The 11,774-nt window shown below is 50.8% G+C and overlaps 1 protein-coding gene and 1 pseudogene across 1 annotated transcript in view; one reads left to right on the top strand and one right to left on the bottom strand.

Moving 5' to 3' along the window:
- Positions 1-535: 535 nt before the first annotated feature.
- On the bottom strand, positions 536-1,382 carry LOC132687103 (regucalcin pseudogene; annotated as a pseudogene).
- Positions 1,383-10,451: 9,069 nt separating this feature from the next.
- LOC132688251 (multidrug and toxin extrusion protein 1) overlaps positions 10,452-11,774 on the top strand; it is a 37,314-nt gene continuing 35,991 nt past the window's right edge. Inside the window, exon 1 of the mRNA XM_060647153.3 lies at positions 10,452-10,642. Within this exon, the coding sequence (XP_060503136.1) occupies positions 10,514-10,642 (129 nt within the window). The 5' untranslated portion in view covers positions 10,452-10,513. The remainder of the gene's footprint in view (positions 10,643-11,774) is intronic.

The raw sequence follows: 11,774 nt of genomic DNA, 5'->3' as shown, positions 1-11,774 counted from the left end.
ATGGCCAACTGGGCCTAAAATCTCAGGGTGCTGCGTCAGGCCACGGTGAGCGGGGCAGGGAGGAATTACCCGTCGAGGTATGTGTGGCTGCACCTGAGGGGGCAGTGCTCCCAGCCCAAGGTGGCAGGAAGTAGTCCCCTGCTCTCTTGGACAGGAACACGGGCTTCCGCTGAGCACACGTGTCAAAGGTTTGTTGCGCGAACTCACAAATGGTGAGGTCAGACCTGAGCCGAAGTCAGACCCTCAACGGACTGAGCCACCCAGGCGCCCACGGCTGTAGACTTTTCTACATGTCTTCAAATTTCCTCTAGTTCAGGGTGCCTGGGTGGCTCAGTTGGTTAAGCCTCCGACTTTGTTTCAGGTCACGATCTCATGGTTTGTGGGTTCGAGCCCTGTACCCGGCTCGCTGCTGTTAGCACAGAGCCTGCTTCAGATCTTCTGTCCCCCTTTTCTCTCTGCCCCTCCCCTGCTCTCTCAAAAAGAAACATTAAAAAAAAAGAGAGAAAAATTTCCTCCAGTAAGAAAGAAAGCCTGCCTAGGGATAGGGAGGAGTTCCTCTGACCCCCCAGGCCAGCTATCTTGAAAATTCCACCAGCTTCAGGCTGCTGCAATAGACCCTCGGGGTCCATTCCATCCCGGCACAGGTCGCCTACATTTCAGACTAGTCCCTCCTTCCGGAGCAGCAAGTTGTTTTATCAACAGGCCAACTTCAGGATTTGGAGTCTTTCTTTCCCCTGTCTCAGGATCTACGCGGATCACTCTTCCTCCAATGTTAACAGGCCACCCAGAGCTCCCCCTCAGCATCCATACACATCCCATCTGGAATTTGTTCTTCTTCTTCCAGCTCGTAAACACTTCTGCGGTTGGAGAGCTTTCCTGTCTGCAGGCCACAGTCAAAGGCATCCACGGAGGACAGGCTGCCAGTGTGATAGAAGCTTTTATGGTCCAGGGATCCATCCAATCCGTTGGAGATGTCCACGTGGCCCAAGGACTTTCCCACGGTCAGGAAGGAGGGGCTACAGGGGCCCCTGGTGCCATCCAGAACTTCTGGGGCTGTTTCCTCAGCCACGGTGCCAGCTAAATCTCTCCCATCAGGATCCACCTTGCTGTTCTTGTCTTTACTGTGGTCAGGACAACTGCTGACTGATCTTCCCAGTTCAAAGCACAGAACTTCGTTCCGACTGTGGCCATATAGCCCCCCGACTGGCGAAGGGCCACAGAGCTGACAGGACATCCACGATCACTTGCTGTGCTTGCTTGCTGAGCGAGTCCCACCAGCAAAACTCTTTTGCAGAAATCTCTGCAAAGACCAGAGCGTTGGACGCCTCCTCCCACCCTGGAGATTGGTCGTACCGGCCGTACCCGGGCAAAACACACTTAATCTTTTTTTTTTTTTTTTAATTTTTTTTTACATGTATTTATTTTTGAGAAACAGAGTGAGACGAAGCGTGAGCAGGGGGAGGGGTAGAGAGAGAAGGAGACACAGAATCTGAAGCAGGCTCCAGGCTCCCAGCAAGCCGTCAGCACAGAGCCCGAGGCGGGGCTCGAACCCACGAACTGTGAGATCGTGACCTGAGCCGAAGTCGGACGCTCCACCGACCGAGCCACCCAGGTGCCCCCAAAACGCACTTAATCTTAATGGAAGACATTTTACTTTTAAGATGATAGGGTGGGGCCGCCTGGATGGCTCAGCTGGTTGAGAGTCTGACTCTTGATTTAAGATCAAAATCCACTTTCCCTTCTTCTGTAAGTGCTGAGACACAGGACCACCACCATGGCGTAAAATACACTCAAAGCCTCTCGAAGCATCATAGATGCTTAAAACACAGTTTACCTACGTTCCAAAAACAGCACCCCAGTTAGCTAAAGAGCCTGTTCACCTTCACAAACCCCAAAAGAAGACGTTAAGGGGATATGGTGAAAAACACAAGGAACCTTGGAGTCAGGGGCATCAGAGTTTGTGAGAACTGGGGGCCGGTGACTCTGTGGGTGGTGGTTTCCTCATCAAGTGAAGCCAGTTTTGCTGAGCTGAGGACGCATGTGAATAAAGGGCCCAGCAGGGTCAGGAGAACTTGAAGGAAGATCTGCTCTCAGACAGATTCTCCTGAAACATCTAACTTCCAAGGACGAAGGCAAGATCGGCCATATAAGCAAGAAGAAGAAGAAGAAAGCTGTCTGTATCATATCCGTTAGACTGTTTTCCTCAGTGCGAGAGGCAGGGTCATCCAAACTGGACCAGGGATGGCTAGGGAGGAGCCCGAGGGAGGAAGGGCTCAGGCATATCCATCCGGGCTCCCAGATTCACGTTCCTGAGGGAAGCAAGGCTGGTACTTTGCTAACATGGCAAGTGCATCCGGGACATCTTGCAGGCAGGAGCAAATCAGAAACCAAACACTTGGATTCCCCAGATCAGGGAGACCTGAGTCCTCTAAGTTGCATACTTCCCGACCTAAAATCCTGCCCCTCGACTTTTGTAGTGCCGACGTCTGAAGACGTGTCACCAACTTTATGGATATGATTTTCATGTGAAATGTATTTATTTATTCATTCATTTACTTAGCGTCACGGACAGACTTGGTAACCTTGGAGATCTTGACTTTATCTGTTTCCTCTTTGAATACCTGTAGTGTTTCCTTATTTGACAATCCATCTCTGAAGTCTGACGTGGGAACAGTTCTGCAGTTTAACCTCCTTCTCTTGTCTAAAATGCATCGGTTTCCGGGCCACCTGGGTGGCTCGGCTGGTTAAGCGTCAGACTTTCGCCTCGGGACACGGTATCGCAGTTTGTGAGTTTGAGCCCCGCATCGGGCTTGGGATTCTCTCTCCCTCTCTCTGCCCCTCCCCTGCTTGTGTTTTTTTCTCTCTCGGTAAATAAATAGATAAACTTGAAAATGCGTGTGTTTCTGGGTCTTCTGGTCACCACTGGCACACTGGGAGTGCTTACCACCAGACCCAAGAAAACTGCCCTTTGGAGCGTGGGGCGTCCCGATTGGGTGGGGGTCTGTGGTGCCCGCAGTGGAAGAATTCACCCAAGGCAGAACAAGAGAGATGGGAGTTTACTGAATACACTGCAAGAGAGCAGCGGCAGGACAGCAAAGGAGATACCACCTGCCACAACGCGGTAGTGAGGGGCTATAGTTACACGGTGGGGTGAGGGAGCATGGAAACATGGAATTTTCCCTTTTTGGTTAATCTTACCCACTGCCCGGTTGTGCTTGGTCAGTGAGGGCCTGTGGCTATTTCGAAGTGGGTCACTTAATGAGCCTGTTTGCGCTCAGCTCGGGGGTCCCTGCAGGCCCTTCTGCCTTGTTCAAGGTTCTGTTGCTCTAGCCTGTTGCTTCTACACGAAGAATGGCTGGTGCCAGCCCGGCCCAGTCCAGCAAGAGTCTCATGAAGCAATAAAGCTTGGCTCTCACTGACCCTGTGTCTTATTTATTTAAAAAAATTTTTTAATGTTTATTTATTTTTGAGACAGAGGGCGAGTGGAGGAGGGGCAGAGAGAGAGGGAGACACAGAATCCAAAGCAGGCTCCAGGCTCTGAGCTGTCGGCACAGAGCCCGACGCGGGGCTTGAACTCACGGGGCTTGAGCTCACGAACGGCGAGATCATGACCTGAGCCGAAGTCAGAAGCTTAACCGACTGAGCTACCCAGGCGCCCCTGCCCCTGTGTCTTCTATGTGTCTTCTGGCTCTGTTTCTGTCCTGGGTTGTGTCTGATTCTTGGCCAAGTCTGGTTTGGGTCTGGTTCTAACCTGCATACAGCTACTTACGCCTCCATGGCAGGGAGTGGGGGAGATACACGGTCGGACCATTTGGAGAGCCTCGTCAGATGGGAGCCAACAGGAATTCGGATCTTTAGGTTATGTCTTCATTTACCTTGGGGATTCCGATACCTCCCGGGAAGCCCCGTTATGTTTTTGTGGGCACACGCCAGCACGAGCTCAAATCACTTAAGAGGAAAAGTGGTTATTTTCCCTCCCTGGAATGGAGAGGAGCCCTCTAGCAGTTGCAGCTCAACCAGCCGGTTAGTGTTGAGGTTCTGTGTTTTACTTATTGACGTGTGGGTGAAGTGACTGAAACAGGTGGTTTGTTCTCTTTCTCTGTGTGTACATTTATAAGAAGCATTCTGCACCCAATTCCAGTGTGTGTGTGTGTGTGTGTGTGTGTGTGTGTGTGTGCGCGCGCGCGTGTGTGTTGGGGGTGGTTCCCCACCCACCAAACAATTCTCGGACACTGGCAGGGTGTCCCTAATCCTCCAGTTCAAGTCAATTCCAATTCCAATTCCAATACCATCCAATTCCCGTGACCCCTACCCTAAACAATTAATTTGCTAGAGCAGCTCACAGAACGCAGAGAAACAGTTGACTTACTTAGATGACCGGTTTATTAGGATGAAGGGATATAACTCAGGAACAGCCAGATGGAGGAGACACACAGGGCAAGGGGTGTGGGAAAGAGCGGGGAGCTTCCATGTTCTCCAAGGGCCACTGTCTCCGAATAGCAGCCTGGTCACCGACCCAGCAGCTCTCTGAACCCCATCCCCTTTGGGGTCTTGATGGAGGCTTCATTAAGTAGGCACGATTGATTAAATCATTAGCCATTGGCAGTCGAACTCGACCTCCAACCCCCTCTCCCCTCCTTGTAGGTTGGGGGTAAAACCAAAAGCCTCTAATCACATAGTTGGCTCAAGTGGCAAACAGCTCTCACCCTTAGGTGAGGTCCAAAAGTCACCAAAAAAAGACTTCTCGATTTCTCCTATCACTTAGGGAATTCCAATGGTTTTAGGGGCTCTGGGCCAGAAACGGGATGAACACCAAACACAGTATATATTTCTTATTATAAAGCACAACATCGCAATTTAAAAATTTTTTTTTAACGTTTATTTATTTTTGAGACAGAGAGAGATAGAGCATGAGTGGGGGAGGGCAGAGAGAGAGGGAGACGCAGAGTCGGAAGCAGGCTCCGAGCTGTCAGCACAGAGCCCGAAGCGGGGCTCGAACTCACGGACCGCGAGATCACGACCTGAGCCGAAGTCGGATGCTTAACCGACTGAGCCACCCAGACGCCCCACAACATTGCAATTTTAAAAAGGCTTTTCCCTATCTTGTGAATGATGGTAACTTACCTTTCACAATGGTCTATTTATAATCTCTCTGTAGCTCATTCTCTGTCTCTCTCTGTGGTATGTGTCTCCATTCCGACACAGACCCCTGACAAGGGAAATGAGATTAGCAGGACTGGCTAAGATGAATCATTTGGAGTGAAAAGAATATTGGAAAATTAGCCACAACGACCACCGCAGTGTTCCCCATAATAAGAAGAATCAGAGTGGCTTTGGACTTTTCGTCTGTAACACACTATGCTAGAAGCAATGGGGTATCTCTAATGTGTGAACAGAAGACAAAAAAGGTGGCATGCAAGGGTCCACAAAATATATATTGCATAGCTTTTCTAAAAAAGCGGCTACTTGAGAAATCACCCACTCTATAATGAAGAGTTCTTCAGAATAAAGAATACCGGAAAGCCAGGCACATGCTGAGAACCCAGTGAGTGCGGTATGCAGAGTAATGGCCCCCCAATGACGTCTATACTCTAACCCCCAGAACCTCTGAGCGTTCCCTTTTGCGTGGCAAAGGGACTTTGCAGATGTGATTCATTTAAGGATCGTGCATGCAAATATTATCAAGTAGGCCCAGTATAACCTCCAAGGTCCTTACAAGAGGAGAGCAAGCGGGTCAAAGTCAGAACAAGGAGATATGATGAAGCAGAGGTTAGAGCCATGGACTTGGAAGATGGAGGAAGGAGCCACGAGCCAAGGCAGCCTTTAGATGCTGGAAAAGGCGAGAAAATGGATTCCCACCCCCCCCCCCCCGAACCCCCAGCAGGATCGCAGCCCTGCTCACATCGTGATCTTATCCCCACAAAACCCATTTCAGACTTGTGACCTCGGTAAAATACTAAAGTTTTTGAAAGACTATTTCTATTGGTAAAACTACTCGGTTATCAAGAGTCATACAAAGACTCCAACTACCTCCATTTTGAGCTCAAACTTTCTGAGTGATTTAAGTTCTTCTCTTCCGGCTTATCTCTTAGCTCGGGCAAAAGACCCTTCGGGCAAAGCATCCAGTGATGAAAACCGAAACTACCCCCTCGAGCGAGTGCTAAGTGACAGCCCTGAGCCAGTGAGACCCTGGGGGGAAGGTGGGGGCTGGCTCCAAGACACTGATGGACCCGATCATTACTGCCCACCCACCGGTACCTGCCAACCCTTGCCCCACACTTTCCTTGTGTAACCCTGGAAGGTTTTTTTTTTTGGCACTTTGGCAATGTCTTTGAGAAGCTACTTCGCTGTCTTCCTGGTGTTGGCTTCACGGAAGTAAATCCCTTCCTCGTGTCACCTCCACTCGTCTCTGCCTTTGGATTTTGTCAGTGGTGCGTGGCCGAACGGGGTCCGGTTGTGACCCCCCTGGAGTCAGGTGCTCATCGCCCTTGGGCCCTGGCTACATTTTCTTGTTTCAAGCCAAGTAAATCTGTGGTCATGTGTTACAACCACAACCTATAAACGTTTACCATTGGCCAAAATCGATTCAAGAAGAGGTAGAAAATCTGAATAGACCAGCAGCCTCAGAAGAAACAGAAACTTTCCCCTTTTTTTCTTCTTATTTTCAAACTAAATATAGCTCCTAAAAAAAAAAGGCATCAGCCAGTCTTTTGATGAATGCCGTCAAACCTTCAAAGAACAGATAATTCTTTCTTCTTTTTTTAAGTTTATTTACACGTGTGGAGGAGGAGAGGGGAAGAGAGAGAGGGAGGCAGAGAATCCCGAGCAGGCTCCATGCTGTCAGCGCAGAGCCCGATGCGGGGCTTGAACTCGCGAACCGTGAAATCATGACCTGAGCCCAAACCAAGAGTCGGATGCTTAACTGACTGAGCCACTCAGGCGCCCCCAAAGAACAGGTAATTCTGATAATATTCTAATAATTACAAAGCATAAGAACAGAAAGCTTCACAATTGATTCTACGAGGTTATAAATGGTGTGATAACTAACTTGGACAAAGACAGGGAAAACGTATACAAAAGAGTGCACAGATATAAAAATCCCGAATGAAACACTAGTAATAAATTCACCACCATAGACCACTGATGCTATACCATAATCAAGGGGAGTTTATTCCAGGAATCAGTGATGGTTACACATCAGGGAAGCTATGATGAACTTCACACTGAAATCCTCAAAGAAAAGAAAATGTGATTACTTCAGTGAACACTGGGGGGAAAAAAAGCAGACAAAAGTAACTTCAATATGTGCCTTTTAAAAATCTCTTAGCGGGAGCCACAGAGGAACATAGTAATGACAATTTTTCAAAGATCATCAGCAAAGTCAATATATTACTCATCTAGGGGGAATCAGACATGAATTGAAGTAGGGATATGACTGACCGGGAAGTCTCAGTATCTTAATGAGATACAATCTTTCTGAATAAATCCGCGGATATCATGGCATGTCAGTCAAGATCCCAGCACCGTCCAAGTCAAGCATGCTTTCCCACAACCATTCTTGAAGTAATCCTTTGCTTATGTATTGACTCCAATGGCCAAATAGGACTTTCTAGTGTAAGAGAAGGCCTATGGATGAGGTCCATGTTTTGGCTGACCACCGTTTCCTTGATCAAGTTATCTAGTCTTAACGTAACTGTGTGTTGTTTTAAACTAATTATCAATTGACAAGATCTTTTCTTCCCCATTACTTTTCTTTTTCAGAAAGGTATTTGTTTTGGGGGACAGCTGGTTGGCTCAGTCGGTTAAGCATCTGACTCTTGATTTTGGCTCAGGTCACGATCTCACGGTTTGTGAGACAGAGCCCCACATAGGGCTCTGGGCTGACAGTACTGACCCTACTTGGGATTCTCTCTCTCTCCCTCTCTCTTCCCCTCCCCCCACCTCTCTCACACACAAAATAAATGAACATTAAAAAAGAAATAAAATAGGGGTGCCTGGGTGGCTCAGTTGGGTAGGCATCTGACTTCGGCTCTGGTTATGATCTCACGGTTCGTGGGTTCGAGCCCTGCATCGGGCTCTGTGCTGACAGCCCAGAGCCTGGAGCCTGCTTCGGATTCTGTGTCTCCCTCTCTCTCTCTGCCCCTCCTCCACTCACGCTCTGTCTGTCTGTCTGTCTCTATCAAAAATAAACAATAAAAAAAAATAAAAATTAAACAATTAAAAAAAAAAGAAGAGTGGTGTCCTTATAAGAAAACAGGGACACAGAGGTAGACGCCCAGGGAGAATGCCAAGTGGTGGTGGAGACAGAGATTGGGATTATGTGGCCACAAAAGAAGGAATACCACGGACTGTAGGCAGCCACCAGGAGCTAGGAGAGAAGCATGAAACAGATTCCCCCTCTGAGCCCTGAAGAGGGAACCAATCCTGCTAAGTCCTTGATTGGAGACACCCCGCCTCCAGAACTATGAAAGAATGACCTTCTGTGGTTTCAAGTCATCAAGGTTGTGGTAACTTGTCACAGCAGCCATAGGGAACTCAGACAGGTGCATGCCATGGGTATGATTTTGATAGTGACCTTGATCATCTGGTTGAGGGAGCGTTGCCAGTTTTCTCCACTTTAAAGTGACGAATCCCCCACCCCGCCCCCACTGTTGCAGGCTGTGCCCTTTGGAAGGAAGTCACTGTGCACAGCCCCCTTAGGGAGTGAGACATGATGCTTCCCATCACAAGGAGGCTTTGTTGCTGTTGTGAAAGCAACTTCTGCCTCCAATATATTCATATATGGTATTACCAATGTAAAGGACTGGAATTATCTGTTGAAGAACTTGTCCATAGCAACTTTGTTAAATCCCCTTATGAATTCTATTAGCTTTCTTTCCCATTTGCTTAATTTGGATCGTGTGTAATTGTAACTGCAATTGTAATGCTTTGGCCTCTCTCTCTCTCTCTATATATATATATACAAATCTATATACACACACATATATCACACTTCCGTTCCACCTCTGGTTATATTGGCCAAGACTCCGGAATACTAGTAAAGAACGGCCGCGATTGAGTCAGCGTATATCCTAGGGTTTTTGTCTATTGGGACCCTCACCTCCTCCTCCGCTTTCCTGCATGTAATTCTGGTGAGACTATTACCAGTCACAGAGCCCAACCCTTTGGAGACAGGCCTGAGCGCATGGTCCAGGTCTAGGCAAACATTAGACCCTCTTTTCCTTCCCCGGGATGATTTTCCCAAAAGTGGGCAAGAAACCTCCATCTGACCACTCAAGTTTTCTCTCTGGTTTTTGTCTATTTGTTTGGAGCTAGAAGAGAGAGGGCCTTATTATCTGGTTTACAGGGTGGGAAAGAAAGGGGTGAGGGCTCCCAGAGGCAGCTCTGCCCAGCACAGGAAAAGAGAGGCTGCCTATGTAGAAAAAAATGAAACCAAGGAGAGAATCAAAACCGGTGGGAAGACGAGGGAAGGGGAGGAGAGATGGGGGAGAGGGAGAACAGTAAAGACCTTGCTTTAAAATCCCCGCATCCAAACTTCCTGGCTTGGGGGGCCCCAAACTTTATGCTTTCCATTTTCTTTGCTTAAGTTGGGTCGCTTCTGCAAGAGAAGGAATTTCCACTATTACAGAAATCACCCTATTCTGGTAACTAACGTCTGCGGGGCAAGGATCGTGTACCAGGCTGAAGGCACGTCGTTCACCGACACAACCTCATTTCATCGTCACCAGAACCAGCGGTGGAGAAACTATTCCGAGTTTACAGAGGAGGCAACGGAGGGCCTAGGAGGCAAGCAAGTTGCTCTGCTCTCCCGGGGACCACGCGGCAGGTGTCCCTCAAATCCTCCTTTGTGGACGAAAAGGTTCTGGTTCTCCCACTTCAGGCTGATTCAGGATAAATACCCAAGAAGCCCGGCCGAACGGGAATCGTTCTGTTTGGGAAACGTGGGCTTGTCGCTCTATTCTGGTAGATTCTAAGTTCTGTAACACAGTTGGTGGGGGGAAAGGGAGTACGCCAATTCCAAACCCAGCCTCAAAAGCGGGTGCTGGGCGCACTCCGCAGGGCGGGGGCCACCAAAGCCCAGGTGCCCGCCAAGGCGGGCGTGTGCTCAACCCGCGCCCCTGGCTGGTCGCCGGCCCCGTCCCGGAGCGAGGGCTCGAGGTCCTTCCTGGCCGCACGTTTCAGAACCTGAAACCCCCGGGGCAGGCAGGCGCAGGGCCAGGGCGAGCCCTGGCGTCCGCGCCTCCGAGGGCCCAGCCCCCTGAACACTTTCTGGGTGCTTCCAGAACTTTTGCAAACGCTGCCTTCCCGGTAGGAGTCGCGTCCACAGCGGTGCAGGGGTGCAAGGGAGGCGCCCAAAGTCGCGTCCGGGCAGGGGGCGCGCACGGCGGGGCCCCGGGCTGCGGGCGGGCTCCCGGCGCGCGGCGGGAGGTCTGGGGCGGGGACTGGAGTGGGGGCGGCACTGCGCCCTCCAGGCGGCCATCTCCGCGCTTCCCCGCCGCAGAACTCCGGGAGCATGGAGGCTATAGAGCTGTCCGAGCCGAGCGGCCCCGGGGCCACCCCCGAGCGTCGTGGGCCGCGCTGCCAGCTTTTGCCCGGCTTCCAAGAGGAGCTGCGGGCGCTCCTGATTCTGGCGGGCCCCGCGGTGAGTAAGGTAGCCTCCGTCGGAGGCTGGGCCCGGCGGGTCGGGGGCCCGGCACGCGTGTCGCCCCGGGTGACCTAGGGGGAGGGAGGGGGTCAGAGCGAGCTGGCGGCAGACGCGCGGGCGCCCGGGGACTCGGTGCCCAGAGCCGCGCGGGCGCGCGTCCCGGTGCCTCCGCGTGCGTCCCGGGTCGCGGCTCTGCACCGTCCCGGGGGCCGACCCGCCGGGCACAGGTGGCGCAGCTGGCCCCCGCCCGGGCATGGGGAGCCCCGAAGGAACCGGGACCTGCTGGCCTAAAGGCGCTCCACGGGTGCCTTCGCTGGGAGAAGATTCCAGCGAAGCAAGCCGGTTCCCGAGCCGCAGAACATTCGGGGAATCTGGTTGGCTTGAAAACTAGCTGTGGGGATTTCAGGGTAGCTAAATGGTCTCGAGGCAGGGAGGAGGAAGGTGAATTGCCCGTCTCTCTTGGATTTAGATCTCCGGACCCTTCGGGATTATTCTGTCACCCTCTGCACGAGGAAACCAGAGGCATCGTGTCTCTCACTCTCCTCCCCCGTTATTGTATGTGTTAAAGACGTAGAAAGTTTTTAATGTGGTTCTCTGTGGGGCTGAGGTTTTTTTCTTATCATTCTAAGGCTAGGGCTTTTTCTGCGTTGTCTATTTAAAAGTAATGTGGGTTTTAAAAGCCACAGGAACCACAGAAAAATATAATCCCAGCCCTGTTCTCCTGACAGTTTGGGTGGTTTTCAAGTGAACGGAGTAAGAGTCATTTCATTGGACAAGAAGGACCAGTTGGGGTTTCAAGGCGGGAATAAGCTTTTGGCCACTTGGTAGGCGTTCTGCACCTGCACCGGCTAAGGCGGTCACGTGGCACTTCCTGGCGTGGTGGCATCACTGGTTGAGGAATCTCATGATACCTGCTGTGGTGTGCCTGGGGGCAAGAGTAATGCCAGGGATAAAGCCGTGAAATGAAATTCTATCTAGCAGGAAGGTGTTTGTGAACCTCTTCTTGCAGAATGGAGAGAGAGAGAAAGCGTGGTTTGGAGTCTCTGTACCTGGGGGGCTATTCCCTGCTTTGATCTCAGAAGGCAGGTTGGCAAACGACTATGTGAATTTGAGTAGTTCCCGAACCCCT

This window comes from Panthera onca, chromosome E1 (assembly GCF_046562875.1).
Source record: "Panthera onca isolate mPanOnc1 chromosome E1, mPanOnc1 haplotype 2, whole genome shotgun sequence".
Taxonomy (NCBI): domain Eukaryota; kingdom Metazoa; phylum Chordata; class Mammalia; order Carnivora; family Felidae; genus Panthera; species Panthera onca.
Note: the sequence above shows the minus strand (reverse complement) of the source record. Positions and strands in the feature narration are given on the sequence as shown.